Raw genomic sequence first — 27,919 nt, 5'->3', positions numbered from 1 at the left:
AGGCCCGAAACGTCAGCTTTTGCGCTCCTCAGATGCTGCTTTGCCTGCTGTGTTCATCCAGCCTCACATTTTATTATCTTGGGAACTAATGGCTTGGTGGCTGTAATGATTGCAATGAGGTCAGCAGGTGGACTTCAGAGAACATGAGTTCCCTGATTGGACCAGATTAACAGCCCCAATCAGGGAGTCCTGGCTGACTGATAAGAAAGGTGTGTCAGACATGCTACTCCCTCAGAGCAAGCACACACCACTTCTATTTGAATCTTGCATTGATTTTATTTATTTCACATTGGCAGTAGCCAAGTTATCTACTGTTTTGCGTTGAACACCTACTTTGTTTGTAACCAGGTACAGAATGTTCAAATTCAGAGGCATAGAGTGGATAGTCAGAGACTTTTTCCCGGGTGGAAATGACAATTACAAGGGGGCATAATTTTAATGTAATTGGAGGAAGGTATAGGGGAGATGTCAGAGGTAGGTGCTTCACACAGTGTGGTGGGCGTGTGGAATACACTATTGGCAGTAGTAGTGGAGCCAGATACTTTGGAGACTTTTAAGCAACTCTTGTTTAGGCACATGGAGGATAGTAAACTGGCAGGTATGCAGGGTAGATTGATCTTAGTAGGATAATAGGTCAGCACAATATCGTGGGCCAAAAGGCCTGAACTGTGCTTTACTGTTCTATGTTCTATTTCAGTTGGAAAAGAAAAAAAATTGCATGTATCATATACTGTTCATGTCAAAGACTCTCCACATGTAAACCAAAGGTGACTTGATATCGGCCTCTGTGCAGTTATTTCAGTGATGATGTGAGAAAAGTATGCTTCTGAAGAAATTCTCTCCCAGCTGTCCTTGAGTTGGGTAAAGATTTCTGGCATCATGCCATTATTTGGGAAGCTTGGCTTATTCAATGTTGCCATCAAAGACCAATATATGGAATGAATGTATTATTTTTCTCAGGTCAAATGACATTGGGGCAGATGAAAAACGATGAGTAATTCTCCTGATAACTTCTCAGCTTTTCTCAGTTATTAAGACCCTGTCTTTCCCTGAGGCACCCGGTACTGAAACCTTTCAAGACCTAACAGAGTTGGCTAAGTAATATTGCATCCCTTAGCCTCCTCTAAATCCGAGATGTATTTTTACTTGGCAATTCAAGGATAAGGGGAATTTATTGGGAGTTTTCACTAGGCTAAGTCAACTAGTGGAGGCATGTGTCTTTGGGTTAACTTTTACTGAGATGCCGAGAGACAGTTTGGTATTTGGGGTCGATGATATAGCCATGCAAAAGTGCACACTAGATGGACTTCAAACAGGCATCACTACTGGCATTATCATTGGAAACTGTTGCAATTGGAGCATACGAATTGCAGAGTATTCTGATGGGAGTGGACATCCTCACCATCCTGTGAGAGTTCGGGAAACCCACTTGAATGAAGGCAATTACATTGTTCAAAATATATTTGAATGAGACAGAGAGACTATAGGTCAGCCCACAACAAAGCCCAAAATCAAAGCCAAGCCTCAGCCAAAAGGGTAAGATTTTCTTTGGGATCCAGGCCAGTAAGCCATTGTAGTTGCTGGCAGTATACAGATTTGAGACGGTAAAAGAGTCCCATCAGACTCAATTTGAATGAGAGAATTCAATGACCAGTATCCAGGATTGTGCACATCCTGGGAAGTCTACCTACATCTGGTTTGGGACTGTTAAATTGCTTGGCAACATCAGAAGCAGAACCAAAATAAACATCTGGCTAAATGGTCACCTGGTTCTAGTGGAGGTTGATACTGGCAGGACTATTTCAGTGATCGCAGGATCAGTCTTTAACAAAATTCAGTGTGGATGCTGATCCTTAAGTTTGCACAAGACCTCAGCTAGACTGAGAACCTTTACCAAGGAACTTTTACAGATTAAGAGTACAGCTTCAGTTCTGGTCTCTTGTGAGAAGCAGCTGGTTCAGTTCTTGCTGATTGTAGTAAAATGCTCAGGCCTAAGCTTGATGGATGAAAATTGGTTGAGAAAGATTCACCTAGTTTGGCTCAACATTTTTTCAATTAGCTGATGGCTGCCTGAGTAAAGTCCTAATGAAATTCCTGGAAGTTTTTCTAGGAAGGTCTAGGGACTATCAAAGCCACGTTGCATGTTGACTAGAAAGCAATTCCATGATTCTGCAAGGCCTACCCAGTGTCATTTGCATTACAAGCAAAAGTAGAGGTAGAAATCAGGAGGCTGGTAAGCAAAGGAATCATCACCAGTCATACCAATTGTGAAGCCCGACAGACCGTTTCACCTTTGTGGTAATTTTAAACAAACAGTAAACTATTTTTCACAGTTAGATAAATACCCAATCTCTCACATAGATATGAAGAATGTAAATTTGCAATTGTGGTTAGATGAGGAGTACCAGAAGTATGCTGCAATTAATACCCATAAAGGTTTGTACGAATGTATGAGACTGCCATTTGGGGTATCATCTTTGAGTGGACAATAGAGAACATTTCAAAAGGTTTACACAGGTTGTCATTTATCTAGATGATATGCTAATAACAGGGAAAACCAATGTCCACATTTAGAGAACTTGGACATAGCCCTTAGATGTTTCTCCCAGGCAGGCATATGTCTTAGAAGGGAAAAAAAGTGTTCCAGGCAACCCAAGTGATCTCCTTTGGCTACAGAGTCAACTTGATCAGGTTACACCCACTGGAAGAAAATGACAGGGTGATCAAAAGTACCCCAGTTCCCATATCTGATCTGGAGCTTAGATCATTCCTTAGGCCGATGAATTATTCTGGAAAGTTCGTATATAACCTGACCTTCAGGCTGGCACATTTGCAACAATTCTTAAAATGGGCCTGCTTCAGAAATTGTCGCATAGCCAAGCCATAATTTTCAGAGAAGTAAAGAAATAACCGTCATTCTCTAAGGTATTGGCACACTATGATCCCAAGCGAGATCTGCTATTAACATGCAATGCCTCCCTATACATCATCAGGGCTCATCATTTGCTCAAAGGTAGCCCAATGTAGAGGAATGCCCAATGCAATATGCATCTAAGACTTTGGCTAAAGCAAAGCATTAAGACACTCCAACAGAGAAGGAAGGTTTGGCAGTCATATTTGGAGTTAAAAAGTTCTACCAATGCCTTTATGGACATAAATTTGTAATGATAGTGGACAACAAACTCCTGCTATGTCTATTAAAGAGGACAAGGCAGTGCCACCTATAGCTTCAGGCAGAATTCAGTAGTAGTATCCAATACTAAGTGCATATAATTACATGTTGGAACTCTATCCAGAAGGCCAAGTAGCAAATGCAGATGCATCAAACCATCTCCCACTGGCAGATACAGCACCAGTGTTACTGGCACGCAATGCCCGCAACAGTTTTACATTTTCTGGACATATTTCAAGTCACAGCTGACAATATCAGACTTAAGACGCAGAAAGATCCATTCCTGGAAAAGTTGAAACAGCTGGTGGTGATGGGGGAAAACCAAAGGGCTGTCACAACCCAAACTAAAACCTTTTTGGAGCCAAAGAAATCAGATCACAGAAGAGGACGGCATAATAAGGCAAGCAAGAGTGATTGTCCTGAAAAACGTTCACTGTCAGATACTGGCTGAGCTCCACCACCGTCATCCAGGAGTTTCCAAATGAAGATATTAGTGAGAAGTTATGCATGTTGGCCAGGATTCCATGTAGACATAGCCACATTGGTGGGACAGTGTCCAGAGTTCCAACAAGGAAGAAAAAAGTATGATTGGGAATGGCCGAGTAAACCCTGGACTTGGTTACACCTGAACTATGCAGCTCCTTTCATTGCATGTGTATTTTTAGTCATTGTGGACATCCACAAAGTGGCTGGGCATGCATAGAGCTCATTTGTTAAAAATGGAGACATATCTTTTGCAATACACATACTCCAATAAGCATTGGCCGCTGGTAACGGGCCATTGTTTAGTGGCAGGGAGTTTCAGTACTTCCTGAAGTTAAATTGTATTCAATATAGAAGGACAGCATCAAACCATCCATCATCCAAGATCTGACAAAGAGTAGGCTTTGAGGGCAGGCTGAAAGAATCAACATAAAGCTTCATTGATACTAAACTATCCTCATTCCAAATTGATTATAGGGCCATCCCTTATGCAATACTGGGATAGCTCCAACAGAGTTGCTAGTGGGGAGAAGACTCCACACCAGGTTAAATCTGATTTTCCCAGGTCTTAGGGCGATGGGCTGGTGGGGGCTGCAGTGGCAAGATGCACAAGGGTGAAACAGCATCAGGAACACCAAAGCTGGACACAAAACCTAAGCAAAAGAGACAGTTTACTACAGGAGGTGAAGGTTGGTGTAGGAACCCTGGGGATGGCCCAGCATGGGTAAGAGGCATGGTCAACAGAAGGTCAGGTCCAGTGATTCGTAAAGTTTGGGTAGGGGTGATGGCCCTGAACAAGTGTGTAGGCCATATGAAAGCTGCAAACTCTCAAATGATGCAGAAGCAAAATGTGTCCAGGTCCGCAACAGTCTTTCCAATTGTTTCAGAACCAGTTCGCTGTCTCTGTCAATTGTTGAAGATACCTCAGGATCTGAGATGGACACGGCAGATGTTGCCATCTTGATGCCTTTGAAGTAGAGAATTAATTTCTTCCAAGATGCCCTTGGTGCAAGAGGTGAGCAACTGTGTATTACATATGCCGTATCAGAGGCAGAGTTGGAGGAATCTGGCCTGGTGCTAAAACACCCCAGGAGGAACTATAAGATAAGAACAACCTTATGAGCTCAGACTCAGATGGGGATAGTTATAATCGCTGTACAGGTGGAAATCATAGAAGGAGTTCCCTGATATGGCCAGATTAATATCCCCAATCACGGAGCCCTGGCTGACAAATATAAACAGGAGTGTCATATATTCTGTTCAATCTGAGAGCTAGCTCTGTGAAACTGGATCAGCGTCAGGGACTCTCCATGAGTAAATAAAGGAAAACTTGGTGATGAGATATCAACCTCCATGGATTTATTTTAGAGACCAATTAAACCAAGCATTACATGTGAAAAATATAACAAATAAACTAATGCCTATTTTAGGGCCCCTCTGGAAAACTGGATTATTTCAAAATAGAGCAGCTTCAGGCCCCCTCTGCTCTTGATTCTTCAGTTGTCACTGTAGCTATCAAAATATAGGTTATCAAAAAGATTTCAGAAATAGTAATTGATAAAAATTACCTTACAAGAACAATACTCACTCAACTGATTACTTTCTTGTCGACTCTTCCTATGTTTTCTATCTTTTTTTTGGACCTAACATTGGATGGCATAAGAGTAGAGGCCCAATCTGATATTCACTAAGTTCACTCAGCCCAAAAGTGTTGACAACTCACCCTAAGTAAGATATAACACAGTGTGGAGCTGGAGGAACACTGCAGGCCGGGCAGCATCAGAGGATCATGAAAGTTGATGTTTCAGGTCAGGACCCTTATTCAGAATTCTGATTTCTGAAGAAGGTTCCTGACCCAAAACATCAGTTTGCCTGCTCCTCTGATGCTGCCTGGCCTGCTGTGTTCCTTCAGCTCCACACTGTGTTGTGTTTGACTCCAGCATTGGCAGTTCTTACTATTTCACCTAAGTAAGATAATATTATTAAAGCTTGAGGCCTACTTTTGAATCAGCCTCAAACTTCCTAATCAAGACCCACAATAAACTATGTTTTCAGGTGATGCATCTAAAACCACATACTAGTTAATTTATACATTATAATTTAGCAGTTATGTCAAAATATTATATTAAGTGGCATGCAAGATTCAGGATATGACAAAATTAATATTTATAGAATAGCCAAATAGATAAGCACTTGGCAGCACTATACACAATAGGCGTGATAAATTGTGCAGTACCTTTTCCACACTAAAAGTTTTCAAACAGAAGTTAAAAAAAATCATTAATTTCAATATATTCTTATGCTATGAGAGAATGGCCTATTCCCTTTCAAATTCAGCCATGATGATTATAAACTATAAATAAAAATCACACAAATTCAAGAGCTGTAGGTTAGATTTTCTTAAACAAAGAAAAAGACTCATTTCACATATTACCATATCACATACATAAGGCAGAGTTTTCACAGCCTCTGAATGACGTGGGTCCCTGTGAGAAAGTTTGGATAATTCCACGATACGGCTAAGGAGAAAGTCCTTTATGTTGCCAGCAAAAAGTCCCAGTGTCCAACTAAGTGTTATATAACAAGTCATGATTCTCACTGGTGAGCAACAATAGGCCTATTAGCGCGCATTACCATCACACCATTAGTTAACCTCAACTCATTAATCTGCTGTTTATAATTCTCCCATTCATTGGTTAGAAACAAATGATATTCCTTGACATTAAAGGCAGATTGGTTTCCTGGCAACCTCACCATTTGCTCCTCCAGACATCTGACCTGTGGTGAGAGTCGCGAGATGTTAGAGCCTGGTATCCAAGATAGAAGTGCATACAGCCCTATCCATTGGATATGGTGCCTGACACATACTAGCCTCACTGCTCCCTTATGACACATTTCTGTTCCTTCTAAAGTGTGGCTCTGCACTTCAATGCTGCAATGTTAAGTGCACTGACATCTATCATTGTAATGATGACGCAAGGGCGCTTTGCACGCAGGTACAGGCACCCGTCTCTACTTCAGTATGATTAGCATCCCTGCCTTGCCCTGAATAAATTTCCTTGTCTTTTTGTGCTTTGTCTCCTCAGCCAGTGCTCAAAGTCTTGCAAGGCTTCTATCTTGACTTGCATTTTAGTGCAGACATGAAGTCAGGCAGCTTGTTCTCTGTTGCCAGTAGTGATCAGTCAAGGGGTGGACAGGATGCTTTACATCATTGTGTTACTTCATCTCCCTCCTGGACCATATGCCAACCACATATAAGGGAAATGTACTGAATGTGCATCGACCTGAATGGCCATGACTCAAATTGTAAGGAGAGAGGTCAAGAGTGTCTGCCATTAGTCTGGGGGTCCTGGCACAGTCATTTAAGGGTTATCTCTGATATCAGTCTGGATCTTCAGCATTCTCAGACTGCTGCGTGGGGCAGTTAAGATCAGGATGTTGGTACCTCTGCAATCCAGGGAGTGGGCTAAGGGCAGCCCTGTGATTCCGTAGCAAAGGTTGTACAGCTGTCCCACTGACTTCCAGTTTTCCCACAATCAGGGCTCTGCTCAGGACTGGCTGGCGAAATAGACCAAGGGGGATGGGTCAACTGGCATTCACACACCAAAAGTGAACGGTGGTGTGGGGTGGGTTGCTATCACAGGCCACCACTGCAGGTGGGAAGTTAGGTGCTTATTTTGTGTGATTGGACCCTGAAATGGTCTAGTAGCATTATCTGGTCTCTGAATTAACAGTCCAGTGATAATGTTCTTGGGTCCTGGGTTCAAATCCCGCCCTTACAGGTGGTGAAATTTAAATTCATTAAGTATCTGGGATTAAGAGTCTAACAATGACTATGAATTCATTGCCAATTGTTGGGAAATACCTGTCTGGTTCACTAGTGTCCTTTAGGTAAGGAAATTGCCATCCTTTTTTGGTCTGGCCTACATGTGACTCCAGTCTGTGCAACAAATGCTGGGCTAGCCAATGATACCCTCATCCCATGAATGAACAAAGAAAAAAAGCTGTGTTGCAGAGGAGATAACAATTGGGAAGTGGGGTAAATCAGCATGGAATGGGGGGGGGGGGGGGGGCGGGGGGTGCGCGGCGGGTGAAGCTGATGCAGAGGTAATGCTGGGGGTTGCCAGCACACTGGTTTTATCTGGTGAGAGAGTTGGTACAATGCACGTAAGTATCTTCCATGTTTACTCAACATGCCTAGAGTTGGTGGGGTAAAGTGAGGAGATGGAGGTTTAAATAGGTATGTTGAGTAGAAAGGTGGGAATGTTCTAAGCTTATCAGTTTGCAGGAGAGAATGGTAAGGAAGGAAGTGTGTATGTTTAGGTGCTCACCAAGACCAACAGGCTGAGTGTGAGACACACTGCATGAGGAGTGACAGCTATACACTTCCATTGCGAGAATAATAAGTGCAACAATGCTAAAAATGACTGCCACCACAATTAGGCTGGCTGGAGCAATTGTTTCATTGTGAGGGAGGGGTTTCAATTTTGAGTGAAGGCCCTTCGAAAGGCAACAGCATTAGACAGACACATCATACAACACAGGCAAAAAAAATCTGCAAGCGCTCATTGCTACTCAAATCTGAGGCATTAATCTACCACATGGAATACAAATCCTGGCTCAAAGCATTCCTGACCAAAGCATGCTACATGAGGGATCAATCCGGTTAATGATCGAGCAATGGGTTGAACCCTGGAGAGATTCACATTTTTCGCCAAGGTTGTAAGCAGCTTTCAAATTCATATATCATACAAAAGACACACTTCATAACTTGGACCATAAAACATTGTGTAGCACAAAGGATCGCTGTGCTCTGCCCCTCCAATCTTTTAGTTGCAGTTTGACAGACATTCACGCACATATTTGATGAAAAGTGAACATTTATTAATTGTAAAGATGTTTTTACATTTGTTGAGTGTCACCTGTGTCACCAATAAGCCCTCAGGGGATTGTTTTCTTTCTTTCCATTACAGGCCTTGGTGCAATTTTGGCTTTCACAGACAGGGCAGGAGTGGAGCCTATTGACCTTGAAGATTTGATCACGAGACTCCAGATGTATTTGTGACTAGATGGCACAGATATGCTCAGTGTATTCCGTCAGAGGCAGTGCACCCTCCATGGCTTGAAGTCCCACAGGTCCAAGGGTGACAGCTGGATGGAAATGGAATGCCCATTCACCTCTAGAGTGTCTTGAAAGGAGACTTCTGGCGTGCATCTTTGAGGTTCCTCCTCCAGCTCAGTGTCTGCGAGCACCACTCTGTCACCTTATGAAGAAGGGGCACCAGGAATGGTGTCCACATTCCCCTGTTGTCTTGCTGCTGATGCTGCACATCCAATGGCTTGAGCGATGTATTACAGATCTCTGTGCACATCCATCAGATACCGAGATTGCTGGACTTGGCTCTCCATTGGCAGCTGCCAACTTGTTTTTGGAGGCAGCCAGATGTTCACACACCAGAGTCAAAATGGTGCCAACAGCATTGGTGCAATCCTGCCACCCCTGTGTCAGTTGGCACAGTGCTCCAGAGAAACCAGCTGCTCCTATTTCCTGTTTGTGCATTTGAATAAAGTTGTTAAACAAAAGCAAAAGTTGCTGGCAAAACTCAATAGGTCTGGTTCCATTTGTAGGAAGAAAGCAGAGTTAACATTTTGAGTCCAGTGATTCTTCATCAGAACTGGTGAATTTCACCAGCAATTTCTGCATTTTTTTTTCTTTTAGATCTCTAGCATTCATAGTTCTTTGTTCAATTGGATTGAAGTTGTTAATGGTTGGCACCATGCAATCCTCTCCTGTCTGGGGCTGGGTATTGCAGAAATTGCCAGTAAACTAGGGCATATCCCAATCAGTGCGGTCCCAATTCTAATCTTGTTTAACATCTTCGGTGAAGCATCAGTATCTGAGCTGACGGAGATTGTAGGTGGCGGCTTTGCTGGTGTGTCCTCTGAGGCATCTCTGTTTACTTCCTCAGAGGTTAAGGAGTAGATACCTTGTACTGAACATAGAACATAGAACATAGAACATAGAAAAGTACAGCACAGTACACGCCCTTTGGCCCACCATGTTGTGCCTTGCAATAATGCTAATCCAAAAATAAAATAACCTAACCTACATTCCCCTCAATTCACTGCTGTCCATGTGCATGTCGAGCAGTCACTTAAATGTCACTAATGACGCTGCTTCCACAACTTCCACTGGCAAAGTATTCCATGCGCTCACAACTCTCTGGGTGAAGAACATCCCTCTGACATCTCCCCTATACCTTGCTCCTAACACCTTAAAACTATGACCCCTCTCAGCAGTCAATCCTGCCCTGGGGAAAGGTCTCTGGCTATCGACTCTATTCATGCCTCTCATTACCTTGTACACCTCGATCAGGTCACCTCTCTTCCTCCTTCTCTCCAGAGAGAAAAGTCCGAGCTCAGTCAACCTCTCCTCGTAAGACAAACCCTCCAGTCCAGGCAGCATCCTGCTAAACCTCCTTTGCACCCTCTCCAAAGCCTCCACATCTTTCCTATAATAGGGCGACCAGAACTGGACACAATATTCCAAGTGTGGTCTCACCAGGGTTTTGTAGAGCTGCAGCATGACCTCGCAGCTCTTAAACTCGATCCCCCTGTTAAAGAAAGCCAAAACACCATATGCTTTCTTAACAACCTTATCCACTTGGGTGGCAACTTTGAGGGAGCTATGCACTTGAACACCAAGATCCCGCTGTTCCTTCACACTGCCGAGAATCCTGCCTTTAATCCTATATTCAGCATTTTAGTTCGACCTTCCAAAATGCATCACTTCGCATTTATCCAGGCTGAACACCATCTGCCATTTCTCAGCCCAGCTCTGCATTCTGACAATGTCTCGCTGAAGCCTGCAATAGCCATCGATACTATTAACGGCACCTCCAACCTTTGTGTCATCAGTAAACATACTAATCCACCCCTCAACCTCCTCATCCAAGTCATTTATAAAAACTACAAAGAGCAGAGGCCCAAGAACAGATCCCTGCGGGACACCACTCAGCACTGACCTCCAGGCAGAACACTTACCATCTACAACCACTCTCTGCCTCCTGTCAACCAACCAATTCTGAATCCAGACAGCCAAATCACCTGTATCCCATACCCCCTGACTTTATGAATGAGCCTGCCGTGGGGAACCTTATCAAATGCCTTGCTGAAGTCCACGTACACCACATCCACCGCTTGACCCTCGTCAACCTGTTTCGTGACTTCCTCAAGGAACTCAAGATTTGTAAGGCATGACTTGCCCCTCACAAAGCCATGCTGACTCCCTTTAATCACGCTGTGCTTTTCTAAATAGTAACAAATCCTATCCCTCAGAATTCTTTCCAAAACCTTGCTGGCCACAGACATAAGACTAACTGGTCTGTAATTTCCAGGGATTTCCCTATTCTCTTTCTTGAAAAGAGGAACAACATTTGCCTCCCTCCAATCTTCCGGTACGACTCCAGTGGAGAGTGAGGAAGTAAAGATCTTCGCCAGCGGCTTAGCAACCTCCTTTCTTGCTTCCCGTAGCAACCTAGGATAAATCTGGTCTTGTCCTGGGGACTTATCAATCTTAATGTTGGCCAAAATTTCTAGTACATCAACTTCCTCAATCTTGATCTGTTCAAGCCTGTTTTCCTGTTTACTGCTGGCCTCTTTGCTGCCAACACTGCTTATATCATTGATATCTCAAGAGACAAAAGAAAGAATGCATTTCCAATGAAGGGTAGATGTTCAGGCATGTTAACAGTAGCTTCACCATGGAAGTAACGGGAAAATAGCTCAATAATGGACAATGGATCCTACTTGATTGTCAGGACTTGGAAGTTTTGGCATCTTCATAGGACCGGTCCTACTCATCATTGCTGAGGGCCGAGATCCTCTCTTCATAGGGGAGTCAGAATCTAAATGTTGGACACCCCATCACCTGACTTTCTGCATCCTATTACGGGCTGCTTTTTCCTGAAATGAGACAAAGAGAGGGATTGAATGAGATAAAAGTGGCTGGCATCTGATAAGGCTGGTGCAGGCAAGGCAAAAGTGGTGAGGTGCCCTGAGTAAGTGAATAAGCAGTGCAGAGTCCATAGGAGTTAGTAACATGGAGGTGGTTATAGGTTCAGGTGGGTGACAGCGGCTGAGTGAAGATGTTGCATGTAATAGTGAGAGTGATAGAGCATGAAACTTTGAGAGAGTTGGGTTCATAGTAGAGTACATGAGGGGTAGCAGAGAGAGAATAGTGGCACTTACCAGACAGAACAGTGAAGATTATTGACCTTCTACTAACACTGCTGAATGTTGGTCTGGACTGTGGAGACCAGATGGCAACTTCAGACAAGACTGGAAGGGCCTGGTTTTGGGACCTCTTTTGCTGGTTCTGAAAGAACAGTACAGCCCTCTTCTGCACCACCCTGTCAGCCGTGGCCTCTAGTTCCTTATCTACAAAGTGAAACAACACCTTCTGCCATCTGCCATGTCCAGGACAAGTTACCCAAAACATGCAGGGCAGCTCAAGACTGCTGGTATTTTGATCACAACAGGCCTTTACAAGGCAGTGCTAGTGCCAGGATTCTGAGGATGTCCCAGCTGTTGTAAGCACTTCTGCCTATAATGAGGCACAGTGAAGTGAGCAGGGTGCCATATGGATGTGGTGCACAGTTAATAAGGCAAGTTTGGGAAGAGAGCATGAGAACTCATCTTGCTTCTTGTAAAGAAGCTCTCCGTAAAATTAGCCAAAAATGACACTTAGCCAATTTCCAGCAAGATTCAGCCCAATGTGGAAAAAATTGATTGGCTGGTTAGTTTACGATTTTTAATTGACACAAGTGAAAGAAAGATTCGTAAAAGCCATTAACAAATAAGCAATCACTAAAAGAGGCAAAGTATGGGAAAATATTCAATGGATATTTTTTGCACCACTATGTCCAGTTTTGTTGTTGAATATTGCATATTTGAATTGAGCTTAAATACCACCTGTCTCAAAAGCAGACTTCATTCTGGTTGCAGAATCAACATTGGAACATCACTGACAATTTTCTCAATACAATACCTGACAGAAAACAATTTTTAAAAAAAGGGACAGCACTCACCCAACAGAATATGTCAGTGAAGATACGATAATTTAGATAATTAGATTTAACAGACAGGTATGGATTTTTGTGAATATTGCAGATAGATTTTGGATTTCCAAATTGTTATTCCCTTTCTGCTCAGTTGCTGGGGGTAGGAGTGGTGTGGGGGAGCAGTTTCTGGAGTGATATTTGAAATCCTGCTGATAGTGCAATAAATCCCAAGAGAGGTCACAATCTCTGCACAATATTCAAGCAACCTTTGTAAAGGTATTATTGATGAGATTTTGACAGTAATAACACTCTCAATACTAATAAGAATATGACACAGTCACTTCTTGTTAGAAATGCACTCAAATGTAGGACAATAAATTGGACAAACCTAATTAGACTACAAAAAGTTAAATACAGGTATTTGAAATCAGTTCAATTAACCCCAAAATCACAGCAAATTTCCCTTATGACTGGAATTGTGCTCCCCATTGCAGGCAGGAAAACCTCCAAGAATTTTCCAGAATGAAGTAAATTAGGATGATTCCCTTAAATTATTTCTAGTTAGTGGTATGCAGACCACCATTTTAATTTACTATCTTATTTGCACCAACATGAAATATCCTGCTTTTTTTTTGCAATGTTCCATTGTTCCCAGGTGATACTGGAGTCTTAATAAAATATATTTATTATAGGCAAGTACAATATCTTACAGTATTGTGCCATTCTTCAGGATAAATCATATAATAAGGTGGTCCTTAACTATTACTGGAGTTCTCATTGTCTCATTCCTTTAAAAAATAGATACCATGGGACTGCTCATGATATAGCTCAGAACTGAACACATACTAAATCTAACCACAATAAAACAACAGCACGAGAAAAAGGACAATGTGAGAAGTAAATTTTAATATTCTGCCATATTTTTGATAGGAAAATGAGCCAAAAAATGCAATCTTTTTGTCACATGTTGGCCTTCTATTGCTTCTCTGCAAACCTGACTCTCTCCCTTGGTATGGTGCTGATAGTGGCACTGCTCGTGGAGGAGTCAGTTGTAATCACATCTTCTGAAATGATGCAAGGATTCAATAGAGTAGGAATTATTTTGTCACTAGCTGCTGAATTTGCACCTTGACTTTGATTACGTCCCATTCCTGAAAGGGCCAGGTTAGTTGTTTTCATGGACTGACTGAAGGGACAGGCTTGTTCCAAAACCTCCTCAGTGACAAGGCTAACCAAAGAATTAATATCTTCACTAATTTGACTCAAATTTCTCAGCATGGTTATGTGCATCTGTTGCAGGTTTGTATCTAGTTGTTTGAGGCCAACGTAGATAGCACCCCATATACTGGACATATCTATTTCTAGAGCATTCTGGATTTCAGTGAGGCCAACCTTCAGAGCAGTCAGCTGGTCTGCCATTCCATCCTGCAAGACATCCTGCAAGTCCGCAAACATCGTAGCTTGCTTGTCTGCTGTACCAGATTGGTCAGCAACTTGCAGCTTTGCCATGTTAAGCTGCTCTGTTGTATGGATACCAGCAAAATTAGCATGCATATGGGCTTCAAGATCAGCCATGGCAGCTTGTAGATCCCCACTGACTGAATTCTTAGCATCTTGTAGCCCCAAGAATAGAGCCTGAATATTCAGATCAAGTAGATCATGTGGCACTACAACTTGCATCTGATGACACCTACGTAGCCTTGTGGATGGTCTGGACACTGCTTCCTCCACCAGCTGTGCTACAACTGCTTGTTCAGAGGTGACTAGTTGCATTGACCGCTCCTGTGGCAGAGATGACGGTGATGCTTCTTGAGCTCCTCTGGTGATGATCTTGATGCTTGATCTGGTTGGCCTCTCCGGCACTAATGGGATTGGCACATCTGTACAGATAGAAAGAAACAAGTATGAAGCTACCACTCAGCCAGCTGCAGATGAAATTGTTGCCTCTGAACTTGAAAACAACATTATCTAAAATGGACTGGATAGAAATGAGAGGAAAATGGTAGATGAAGCAATCTGTTATCATTAACAACAGGTGGCAACAAACATTGTTTTTCAAGGTGAAGAGAAGAATATGGTAATGATGAACATTTAGATCTGATTCTGATAATGATTAATCCAGTGATAGAGCCCTGTGAAGTTAGACTGAGGAAAAGTATTTTGGACAAGGTTTCATGGAACGTATATGGAGTGACGATGGCATAATGGTATTCTTGCTGGACGAATATTTCAGAAACCTAGATAATGTCCTGGGAGCAGAGTGCAAATCCCATCATGGCAAATAGTGGAATTTGACTTCAGTTGGATCTGGAATTAAAAGCCTAAGGACAACCATTGTTGATTGTCAGAGAAACTCATCTGGTTCACTAAAGCCATTTAGGGAAGGAAGGCTGCTGTCTTTGCGTTGTCTGACGTACATTAGATGCCATCACCATCTAGAAGACATGATGGCACAGAAGTATAAAGCCAACATTGACTCTGGAGATGGTGAAGGCTCATGGCATCATGCTAAACATGTGCAAGGAAAGCAGCTTTTAGTTATGTTATACTACTTCCACTTCCAAGACCCCCAAAATCAAAAACTTGATCAGCTAAAGATTCGGTATTGAAATTGGACGAAGTACCAAGGGTCATGAGGACACAGAATGCATGCTGGATGGAGGACTTCAATGTCCATCACTGAGTGGCTCAATAGCACTACTACTGTTGGAGCTGTTCGAGTCCTAAAAGATATATCAGTGAGAATAGATCTGCTGCAGGCAGTGAGAGAACCAGTGACAAGGGAGAAACATACTTGACTTCATCCTCAGCAATCTGTTGCCGCAGATACATCTGTCCATGACAGTATTGGAGGAGTTGGGCATGATCACTGTATAGGTACTAGTAGAGACAAAATACTGACTTCACATTGACTGTACCTTACATTGGGTGGCACTATCTCCATGCTAAATGAGATAGACTTTAAACAATTCTAGCAACTGAAGATTAGCATCCATGGAGCACTGTGAGTCATCATTAGCAGCGGAATTATAGTCCAACACAATCTGTAATCTCACTGCCTGCTTTATTCCCCACTTTACCTTTACTGTCAAGGCTGATTTAATGAAGAGTACAGAACATGTGAGGTATACCTGAAACTGAGGTGTCAACTTGGTGAAGCTAGAATACAAAACTACCTGTGTGCCGATCAGCATAAGCTGCAAGTGATAAACAGAAATAAGAAATCGCACAATGAGCAGATCATATCTAAACTCTGCAATTCTGTCATATCCCATCATGAGTTCGGGTGGATAATTAAACAACACACTGAAAGAGGGGATGGCACAGATCTTCCATCTGTAATGATTGAGGGCCCCAGCGTATCAGTGCAAAGAAAAGGCTAAATACTTCACAGGAATCTGTAGCCAGAAGTACCAAGTGGATGATCCATCTTGGCTTTGTCCAGAGGCCCCCAGTATCACAGATGCCAGCCTTCAGCCAATTCGGTTCACTATATATGGTGTCAAGAAACAGCTGGAGGCGTGGGATACTGCAAAAGCAATAGGCACTGACAAGATTTCAGTAATAGTAATGAAGGCCTGTGTTCCAGACTGGTCATGTCCTTAACCAAGATTTTCCAGCAGAGCTATAAAACTGCCAGCAAAAGAAAAAGTAGAACTGCCATATTCCCGGATTGTGGAAATTTGTCCAGCTATGTCTTCCACACAATGCACACAGATCCAACCTGGCCAATTACTGCCTCATCAGTCTACTCTTGATTGTCAGTGAAGCGATGGAAGGAGTCATCAGTGGTGCTGTCAAGCAGTGCCTGTTCAGCAATAACTTGCTGACAAACATTCAGTTTGGGTTCTGCTAGGGCCACTCAACTCTTGCCTCTTTACAGGATTGGTTCAAACATGGAAACAAAAGCTAAATTCCAAGAGGAGAAGAAAGTCACTGCCTTTGACCTCAAGGCTACTTTTGACTGATTGTAGCATCAAAGAGCCCTATCAAAAGTGGGAACCATGGGAATCAGAGGGAGAACTCTCTAATAGCACATCCAAAGATAGCTTGGTAGGTGGAGATCGTCATATCAGCACCAGGACATCTCTGCAGGACCTCCTCAGGGTACCCAGGCCCAACCATCTTAATCTGCTTCATCCCTCCCAGGTCAGAAATGAACATGATCACTGATAATTTCATAATGTTCAGCATCATTCATGACTCTCTGAAAGTGAGGCAGTCTATGTCCAAAAGTAGCAAGACCAGAATCTAATCCAGAGTTGAGCTGACAGTTAGCAATTAATATTTGCATCATACAAGTGCCAGGCAATGACCTCCTCCAACAAGGGAGAATCTAACAATCTACCATTATCCCTCAGTGGCAATGAATAGCCAGTTTTCAGCATCCCAGACTAGCTTTATAAATACAGTAGCTACAGGAACAGGTCAGAGGCTAGGAAGGCAAACAGAAAGTAACTTCCCAAAGCCTTCTAAAAGGGACAAGTCAACACTATGATGGAATACTCATCACTTCCCTTGTCATGCAGATTGAACAACATTCAAGACGCTTAAAGCAATCCAGGACAAAGCAGCCCACTTGAATGGCACCACATCCATCAGCATTCACTCCCTCCAATACCAATGCAAAATAGCAGCAGCATGTACCACTTTCAAGACGCACTGCAGAAATTCTCCAAGACTCCTTAGACAACACCTTCTGAACTCATGACCATACCATCCTAGAAAGCCAAGGACAGCAGATACAAGGGAACACCACCACCTGAAGGGTCCCCATAAACCAATCATTGTCCTGATCTGGAAATATATTGCCATTCCTGCAGTGTTGCTGGGTCAAAAGCCTGAAATTCTCACCCTAACAGAACTGTAGATCCACACACAGCAAATGGGATGCAGTGCTTCAAGAAGGGAGCCACCATCACCTTCTTAAGGCAACTGAAGATGAGGAATAAATGCTGGCCCAGATAGTCCATTTCACATCCCATAAAGGGAATAAAGAAAAATAACAGAAGCTGAGGAAATTATATACGCATTATATATAATGTTTCAATCCTGAATAAATTCTGATGAAAGGTCACTGGTTATGATTTTGTTTTTCTCTCTACAGATGCTACCAGACCTATTGAGTTTCTCTAGCACATTTAGTTTAATTTTTCAGATCTCCAGTGTCCACAGTCCTCATTACTTCCTGACTGACATTTGTATTGTGAATAAATTGGAGGAAGGTCTGTAATTATGACAGCTTAAATAATTTTGAAGGAAGACTATAGCATTGAGATCACAGACTCCACAGCACATGATCTCAATATTGGTGAGCATGGAACTGACAATTTCGGTGCAGAGATCTCCTCCAATACAGTGGGCAAATACTGCTCCTGCGTGGAGCAAGGATCCATTATAGTCCACATCTTGCATTTATAGGCATCAAGGTCTCCTGCATTTCCATCCTTTGTTAAATCGTTCAGTATTAAGTTTTAGACTATAGAAACTCGGGCTCCCTCCATCAACAAACACTCATAAGAATTAAACATCATTTACTCACACGTTTGTTTGCTTACAAGAGTTTGACTGGGGATCTGATTTTCACTGGTGATGGCAACTCCATGTCTTCAAAGTGTGATGTGACAATACAGAGATCATGTTTTGTATCTCTGCACTTCATGCGCTTTGACAATTCATTCAATAAGACCATTGTATCTGGGGAAATGACATGATTTCTGCCGCAGTTACCATATATTTCCCGAAAAGGTCTACCAGCATATTACGTTCTATTGTTTGGGAAAAATATCTTTGGATTTACCAAACAAACTGATTATTGTACTTCATGGCCCAGATATTCTGATGACCAGACAGCTGTATGAGCAGCACAGACTGTAATTGCGTGTCGGGACCAGCAGAACTTCTGGGAATTGCTGGGAAAATTAAACTTTCCGACGAACAATTCCCTGTGTCCAGAACATACTGAAAAAAAGCTTAATGTTAGAGAATTTGGACGGAACTACTTCAGTTAATAGTAACTCTACCTCTCTGGTTTACATAAGCTGAGGTCACAACTTTCCATGCACCTTCTCTCCTGCCACATTAGATCCCTGGGACCCCAAACCCAACTCCACACTCCCTCTTGCCTGCCATGGACTTTGCCACCAACCACCACACCTCCCCCACCCTCCCCCACCCGCCCCACCCAATCTCCTGTCAGGTCCTAGTTATTCACTAACCATCCATTGGTGGCCTGAAGCCAAGGAACGAACACCCTGCTCATCCAGCTGGCAACCCTGCCTTGTCCACCAGGCCAATTCTCCCTTCTGCTGCTTTCCATACCCTCCTCACTATCTTTGAGAACCCCTGGGCACTAATACCCTCTATGCCACTGGTAATTCCCTGCCCATCCTCTCACTGGCAAACCCTCTGTCCTGCCAGGCCTGGTTCCACCACTTCTGCTAACCTACTCTATGTACTGCATCACTTGCCTGGCACCAGACTTACCTGATCCCTGGCACCTTAACTAACTGCTACTTTATTACACATGCAAATCAGAATGCTCCTAATTCTCCAACTGTATGGTGGGATTTCTGTGTGGCTCTCATTTACAATTCCAGTCTACTCTGCTACAATGACTATTTGACTATTAGAATATTTGGTCCATTGCCACAGTTGCTACAAGAACATATCGCCATTACATGATCAAGGTGCCCAGTCAGGGAAACTCTACTTAAACCCTTACACATTACTTATCTGCTTACCAACTGCCTCCGTAACCCCACACCTACCTTACTTTTCACATCACTTGTCAAGGTGTCTGGCTGTTTTGCTGGTCATTTAAATCGCAAAACATGGCACGCTGACTACTGAAAAATGGGGCATGGTTTGACTTCCCCTGACTACCTTCCACTCAAGATGAACTGTGCTGATTTCAGTAATTGTTACTCTACCTTCCTGGTTTACTTAAGCTGAGGCCTCAACTTCCCATGCAGCCTCTCTCCTGCCACATTAGATCCCTGAGACCCCAAACCCCAATTTACACTCCCTCCTGCCTGCCATGGACTTTGCAACCTCCTACCCCACCTCCTGTCAGGTCCCAGTTATCCACTAACCATCCACTGTTGATAGAGTCAGGATCAGAATTCCTGGGTAGAAATGCAGAGCTCAGTACTCACATAAAAACAAATGAAATATTGTGAGGGTGTTATGACTCTGCATGTAAGTGTTGTTGATTACTCTAGCATATTCTACACAAATTGATAATCTTCTCAATATCATTGTCCCTTGGTCATTGCACAGATTCCCTTGCTAAGCACCGTGTTCATTTTATGGCTATGTGCCTCTGGTGCAAATATAGCAATGGCCCAGATATTCCGATGGTCAAACAGTCACTGCAGCAGATTAAACAGAGGTAATTGTTTGGATTCTTTTAGCAAACTCAATGCAGCTGCTCCAAGGGAATTGCCCTTCATATTGAAAATTCCTGTGGATCTTTCACCTGTATCTGGAGCCATCTGAAAAAGCACCTTAAAGTCAGAATTAGAAGGGCTCCAAATCATTTAATCACAATTGATTTCCAGGAATGGTTAAAAAATTAAAACTGGCTTCAACTCCTGGGTAACAATTAACTTGGACCCCCAACTCATCACTGACTATAATTTACTGTTTCCCAACTACAACCAGTCCAAAACCTGATTCTGAGATAATGGGAACTGCAGATGCTGGAGAATTCCAAGATAATAAAATGTGAGGCTGGATGAACACAGCAGGCCAAGCAGCATCTCAGGAGCACAAAAGCTGACGTTTCGGGCCTGGACCCTTCATCAGAGAGGGGGATGGGGTGAGGGTTCTGGAATAAATAGGGAGAGAGGGGGAGGCGGACCGAAGATGGAGAGAAAAGAAGATAGGTGCAGAGAGTATAGGTGGGGAGGTAGGGAGGGGATAGGTCAGTCCAGGGAAGACGGACAGGTCAAGGAGGTGGGATGAGGTTAGTAGGTAGATGGGGGTGCGGCTTGTGGTGGGAGGAAGGGATAGGTGAGAGGAAGAACCGGTTAGGGAGGCAGAGACAGGTTGGACTGGTTTTGGGATGCAGTGGGTGGGGGGGAAGAGCTGGGCTGGTTGTGTGGTGCAGTGGGGGGAGGGGACGAACTGGGCTGGTTTAGGGATGCAGTAGGGGAAGGGGAGATTTTGAAACTGGTGAAGTCCACATTGATACCATATGGCTGCAGGGTTCCCAGGCGGAATGAGTTGCTGTTCCTGCAACCTTCGGGTGGCATCATTGTGGCAGTGCAGGTGGCCCATGATGGACATGTCAGCTAGAGAATGGGAGGGGGAGTGGAAATGGTTCGCAACTGGGAGGTGCAGTTGTTTGTTGCGAACTGAGCGGAGGTGTTCTGCAAAGCGGTCTCCAAGCCTCCGCTTGGTTTCCCCAATGTAGAGGAAGCCACACCAGGTACAGTGGATGCAGTATACCACATTGGCAGATGTGCAGGTGAACCTCTGCTTAATGTGGAATGTCATCTTGGGGCCTGCGATAGGAGTGAGGGAGGAGGTGTGGGGGCAAGTGTAGCATTTCCTGCGGTTGCAGGGGAAGGTGCCGGGTGTGGTGGGGTTGGAGGGCAGTGTGGAGCGAACAAGGGAGTCACGGAGAGAGTGGTCTCTCCGGAAAGCAGACAGGGGTGGGGATGGAAAAATGTCGTGGGTGGTGGGGTCAGATTATAGATGGCGGAAGTGTTGGAGGATGATGCGTTGTATCCTGAGGTTGGTAGGGTGGTGTGTGAGAACGAGGGGGATCCTCTTAGGGCAGTTGTGGCGGTGGCGGGGTGTGAGGGATCCATTACGGGAGACGTGGTCAAGGGCGTTCTCGATCACTATGGGGGGAAAGTTGCGGTCATTGAAGAACTTGGACATCTGGGATGTGCGGGAGTGGAATGTCTTATCGTGGGAGCAGATGCGGTGGAGGCGGAGGAATTGGGAATAGGGAATGGAATTTTTGCAGGAGGGTGGGTGGGAGGAGGTGTATTCTAAGTAGCTGTGGGAGTCGGTGGGCTTGAAATGGACATCAGTTACAAGCTAGTTGCCTGAGATGGAGGCTGAGAGGTCCAGGAAGGTGAGGGATGTGCTGGAGATGGCCCAGGTGAACTGAAGGTTGGGAACCATTTCCACTCCCCCTCCCATTCTCTAGATGACATGTCCATCATGGGCCTCCTGCACTGCCACAATGATGCCACCCGAAGGTTGCAGGAACAGCAACTCATATTCCGCCTGGGAACCCTGCAGCCATATGGTATCAATGTGGACTTCACCAGTTTCAAAATCTCCCCTTCCCCTACTGCATCCCTAAACCAGCCCAGTTCGTCCCCTCCCCCCACTGCACCACACAACCAGCCCAGCTCTTCCCCCCCACCCACTGCATCCCAAAACCAGTCCAACCTGTCTCTGCCTCCCTAACCGGTTCTTCCTCTCACCCATCCCTTCCTCCCACCCCAAGCCGCACCCCCATCTACCTACTAACCTCATCCTACCTCCTTGACCTGTCCGTCTTCCCTGGACTGACCTATCCCCTCCCTACCTCCCCACCTATACTCTCTCCACCTATCTTCTTTACTCTCCATCTTCGGTCCGCCTCCCCCTCTCTCCCTATTTATTCCAGTTCCCTCTCCCCATCCCCCTCTCTGATGAAGGGTCTAGGCCCGAAACGTCAGCTTTTGTGCTCCTGAGATGCTGCTTGGCCTGCTGTATTCATCCAGCCTCACATTTTATTATCTCAAAACCTGATTCTGTCTATTCTTTCATCCCAACATAAGTCGACCCCCATCAGTCCTGTCCCCTAACCCCCTTTTGAATACCATCCTCCTTGACATTGCACTCCACCTCATGATATGACCCCAGCCCCTGTCCCCCAGTTTGGTCACCACCTACTTTACTGCCAGCTGAGAGGATTCCTGGACAGCTCTCTCCTGTTTCGTAACGGGAGGCTCCTGTCCAGGTGTAGAAAATGCCTAACTGCCTTTTTGTCTGATTGGGTCAGAAATAATGTTAATCTGATGAGTTTTGGTTAACAGAAGTGTAACCAAATAAAACAGCAAATGATCCACGACTGAAGACATTGTACAAGGTTGGCCTGAGATGATGTAAGAAGTCCCAGACTTGCTAACACTTTGTTGGCTTTTTTGTTTTAAACAACAGAAATATTATTCAGTACAGTTTTGCATTAAGAGGGACAGGCTGCATCTAGTAACAGAAACCTGCCTTCAGTACAATGTTTTTTGACCCCCTGCTGAGTGTAGATACAGCCAGCAACATGGACTGCCCAGGCCCAACAGAACCACTAGCAGGTAATAATTCAGAGTGGGTAAACTGATTTTTAGTCCCTTATTTTCATAAAAGCACCTCTAATGTAATAAAATATCTCAAGGTTAGTTCAAAGCTCTGTTAGCAACAAAATTTTATATGGAGCTGCTTTAGATTTAACAGGATAAGTAAATACACAAAGATAGAACAAAGGACAAAGAATAAAGGACAAAGAACAAAGAAAATTACAGCACAGGAACGGGCCCTTTGGCCCTCCAAGCCTGCACCGATCCAAATCCTCTACCTAAATCTGTCGCCTATTTTCCAAGGATCTCTATTCTTCTGCTCACTGCCCATTCATCTGTCTAGATACATCTTAAATGACGCTATCGTGCCTGCCTCTACACAGATGGTGGTGGGTGCCTGGGGCACGTTGCCGGCGGAGGTGGTAAAGAACTTTCCACGCATATCTCCTGTAAACTTTCCTTCTCTCACCTTGAAATCGTGACCCCTAGTAATTGAATCCCCCACACTGGGAAAAAGCTTCTTGCTATCCACCCTGTTTATGCCTCTCATGATTTCGTAGATCTCAATCAGGGCTCCCCTCAACTTCCGTCTTTCTAATGTAAATAATCCTAATCTACTCAACCTCTCTTCATAGCTAGCGCCCTCTGTACCAGGCAACATTCCAGTGAACCTCCTCTGCACCTTCTCCAAAGCATCCACATCCTTTTGGTAATGTGGCGACCAGAACTGTACGCAGTGTTTCAAATATGGTCGAACATTTACAAACGTTCAAATGGTCAAATGGTCGAACAAGATATAGGAAGTGAATTCAAGAACTTAGTATCTCAGTAATGATTGTTCAGCAACCAACAGAACTATGTAAATTAAGAGGGTACAAGAGGGCAGAGATGGAGAAGTGCAGCAATCTCCTGAAAATTGGAGGAATGGAGGTTACAGAAATGGAATGAGGTGGGGCCATAAATGGATTTGAAAACAAGCATTATAAATTTTAAAATCAAAGCAATGGTGAACCAGAAGTCAATGTAGATCACCAACCACAATACTGTGTACTGATGCAGCTGGAAATCAACCTTTCTCTACATTTGAATTCCTGTTGAGATTAAACTCCATAATCGCTTCTGTTTCCCACTTCACTGACTTTATAAAAATCAAGAAATGCATGGAGAACATGAACAAATAAGTGAAGCATGGCAATCAAAATGTTTGAGCACATTTGCCAATCTAAGACGTTGACATAAAAGCAACAGCAGTGTGTCAATCAGGAAATAAACAGCCTGGATGTTTCTGCATAAATAATGCCACGAACAACAACATGTTTTATTTCTGTAGATTTCATGAAGGCTCGACTTTCAGATAATTTTGATTTAAAATATATCTGTAGCTCAAAGTGAAATAAAATTCTGGAAGAGAATGTCTAACTAGAATTCCTGGTAAGCACAGTAGTTCTAAGAATACACATATGAAGACAGATTCCAATGAGAAGAAAATCTCAAGAAGGTATTGAGCGACAGTAACTCACAACCGTTCACAGAACAAAAGAAATCTACTCCAGAGATGCAGGCAACAATAAGAATTAGAACTCTCTAGGTAATAGATTTTTACTGATCAATAGGAAATGGCAGAGTAAATGTTAAACTTCCAGTTTTGCTGGAACCAGTGAATGGCTTGAATTCTGGATTGTCAAGACAGTCATGACCTCAGGGAGTTTGAAGCTCATTGAAGTGATAATTGTTTCCAAAAAGACTCGATGGAGTGCAATGATTGTCAAGGCTTTGACCTGGTGTGATATGAAGAGGTGAACCTCTCCTGAAAAGGCAGCAATAGCTTTGCGACTATTGTACCTTTACAGATAACTCATCAAGCAGAAGAGTTGCACGGAGTAGATGTGCTTCATAACAAATTATTGTTTAGTTTGCATCTTATGTGAATAAATGTTTTGTCTACATTCATTTTATTTTGTTCTTACAGTAAAAGTCTTTAACAGTGAAATGCCGCTTAGTTATTTCCTTTGGAAATGTGGGAATTTCAATGAAGAGCATAAGACAAGATGAAATTGAAAATAATTTCTACAACTGCACTTAGCCGTAGAAACTTTAAGCTGTTTTAGTGATACCCTGAGATAACAAGGTGTAGAGCTGGATGAACACAGCAGGCCAAGCAACATCAGAGGAGCAGGAAAGCTGACGTCTCAGGCCTAGATGCTTCTTCAGAAAGCGATACCCTGATACTTTACCAGCAGCACTGTCGTGGTCTTCAATGGCAGAGTCTGATGGTATAAATATTGTACAATTACCCACCAGCCTCTTATTATTAAAGGGTGAAATATAGATCTACTGCAAACAGCACTGAAAGTTAACAACAAAATAGATGACAATTACCACTCAGCAAGCACTTTGGAGCTCAAAATTACTTTCATAAATGTGGAGCCTCATGCCCTCAAAACAAAATTAAAGTTGTAGATTTAAGAGTAAAGGTAGTTTCATAAATGTTTACAGCACAGAACAAGGCTCTCCAGCCTGCGTTAGTCAACAAAATTCTCATTTTCAGCTTTTGGCCAGTAGCCCTGAAACTATATTAATACTGCTTAAATATGATGACATTTTCTGACTCAAGCACGTTTCAGGCAATGAGTTCCAGGCTCCCTTCATCCTCTGAATGCATGATTTTTCCTCAACTCTTAGCCTTCTATCTCTTGTCTTATTTACCTTTCTACTAATGGAGAAAGTGCCTTCCTATCCACGCTATCTGTGCCCCTCTAAACCTTACACACCTCTACTCTGTGTTTACTGCTCCAAGGAAAAAAGCTCCAACCTATCCATGGCCTTGACCCTTGATCCAGGCAACATTCTGGCAAACCGTTTCAGAAGCCTTTCTACGTTTCATTGAATCCCTACAGTATGGTAACAGGCCATTCAGCCCAACAAATCCCCACCAACTCCCCGAAGAGCATCCCACCAAGAACTCATTTCTGCCCCCACCGACACTATCTCTGTAAGCCAGCAATCCCATGACTAACCTACAAATCCCTGGACGCTTTGGGAAATTTAGCATGGTCAATCCACCTAATTGGCACATCTTCGGACTTTGAAAGGAAACCAGAGCACATTTCAGAAACCCATACAGATACAGAGAGAATGTGCACGCACCACACGGACAGTTGCCCAAGGCTGGAATTGAGCCCAGGTCTCTAGCATTGTGAGGCAGCAGTGCTAACCACTCGGCCACCATGCCACCCAATTATATTTTGCATACAATATGACCAGAACTACTGCAGTTGTAGCCTAACCTGCATTTTGTACAGTTCTGTGTCTTTGTTAATAAAGGCAAGTATCCTCTATGCCTTCTGTAATAACTCAGGAAGCCAGGCTGGAAAGCAGCATTATTTATATTGTTGAACACTGAAATAGAGCCCAACTCAGGACATATATTAGCTAGTCCACGTCTAGGACAGACAGCTCTGCAGACACATTCCTGGGTCTGTTTTTTTTTAAATTCTATTTTCTTTCTTTTTCTTTATATGCCGAAGTGTTATCACACATAATCAAATGGCTTTCCCACCATGAAATCACCGCGGTTTTTAAACTATCACCTGCCATCTGTAAAACACCCAGGCAGCTAATTAGAAACTCAGATGCAAAGCCCATTAAAGGCAGTGAGGGAGGAATAGGTAAAAAATGGGAAGGGGTTAAAATAAAATGGAGTAAGAGTGGGAAGTAAAGCACTGTATCTCTCACAGTGCCCACCTCTCTCTAAGGGCTTCAAGAACATTGGTGGACACCAAATGCTCCCTCTCCAATGGCACCCGGGCGTGAAAGTGATGGCTCTGTTATTTCTTATCCATTGAGTCATAAAAATATACTGCACAGAAACAGGCTTTTTGGTCCATGTTGTCCAGGCTGACCAGATATCCTAAATAAATCTATTCCCATTTGCCAGCATTTGGCCCATATCCCTTTAAACCCTTCCTATTCAATACTCATCTAGATGCCTTTTAAATGCTGTAATTGTACCAGCCTCCACCACTTCCTCTGGCAGCTCATTCCATATACACAGCACCCTCTGCGTGAAAAGTTGACCCTTAGGCCCCTTTTTAAATCTTTACCCTCTCATCTTAAACCTATGCCCTCTAGTTTTAGACATCACCACCCCAGGGAAAAGACCTTGTCTATTTACCCTATCCATGACACTCATAATATTATAAACTTCTATAAGGTCACCCTTCGGCGTTCGATACTCCAGGGAAACAACCCCTGCCTAATCAGCATCTCCCTACAGCTCAAACAGCCCAACCCTTGCAACATCCTTGTAAATCTTTTCAGAACGCTTTCAAGTTTCACAACATCCTTCCTATTGCAGGGACACCAGAATTATAAGCAGTATGTCAATAGTGGCCTAATCAACATCCTGTACAGCTACAACATGATCTCTCAACTCCTATACTCGATGTACTGGCCAGTAAAGGCAAGCATACTAAATGCCTCTTCACTATCCAATCTACCTGTGATTCTACCTTCAAGGAACTTTGAACCTGCAATTTCAGCCTCATTGTTCAGCAACACTCCCCAGGACCTTACTGTTAAATATCCAAGTCCTGCCTGATTTGCCTTTCCAAAATGCAGCACCTCACTTTTTTTCCCTTCTAATATCCAGAAGTGATAGATCTGTTTTATATTTGTTTACATATCCGGAAGTGATCGGTCTTATTATTTAAAGGGCTGAAGTGATAAGTTCCAGCTAGGCAGTTTGCTGCCTATTACAAGAGAACTCATACGCAATGAATTCCACAAGGAAATTATATAATGATTCCCCATGGACATTTTAGGTATTATCACATCTTCCTAACCACCATGTCTACCTACTAAGCTAACTGTTGGGATCTGTGGATATTCATACCAGAGAC

The 27,919-nt window shown here is 43.5% G+C and overlaps 1 protein-coding gene across 3 annotated transcripts in view; it reads right to left on the bottom strand.

Moving 5' to 3' along the window:
* LOC125458135 (E3 ubiquitin-protein ligase TRIM8-like) overlaps positions 1-27,919 on the bottom strand; it is a 75,355-nt gene that overhangs the window by 7,574 nt on the left and 39,862 nt on the right. The window contains exons 10-11 of one of the 3 annotated variants that reach the window (XR_009446619.1): positions 14,412-14,597; positions 11,465-11,620 (exon numbers count right to left, since the gene is read on the bottom strand). Coding sequence is in view for 2 of the 3 variants with exons in the window: in XM_048543039.2 (XP_048398996.1) it covers positions 11,604-11,620; positions 14,412-14,597 (203 nt within the window). In the remaining variant the exon portion in view is untranslated. Of the gene's footprint in view, positions 1-8,517; positions 11,621-14,411; positions 14,598-27,919 lie in introns of those variants that run through there. The other 2 variants (XM_048543039.2, XM_048543038.1) reach the window with 2 other exon arrangements.

Source organism: Stegostoma tigrinum, chromosome 13 (genome assembly GCF_030684315.1).
Source record: "Stegostoma tigrinum isolate sSteTig4 chromosome 13, sSteTig4.hap1, whole genome shotgun sequence".
In the NCBI taxonomy this organism is placed as follows: domain Eukaryota; kingdom Metazoa; phylum Chordata; class Chondrichthyes; order Orectolobiformes; family Stegostomatidae; genus Stegostoma; species Stegostoma tigrinum.
The sequence above is the reverse complement of the archived record's forward strand: the minus strand, read 5'-3'. Positions and strand labels throughout refer to the sequence as shown.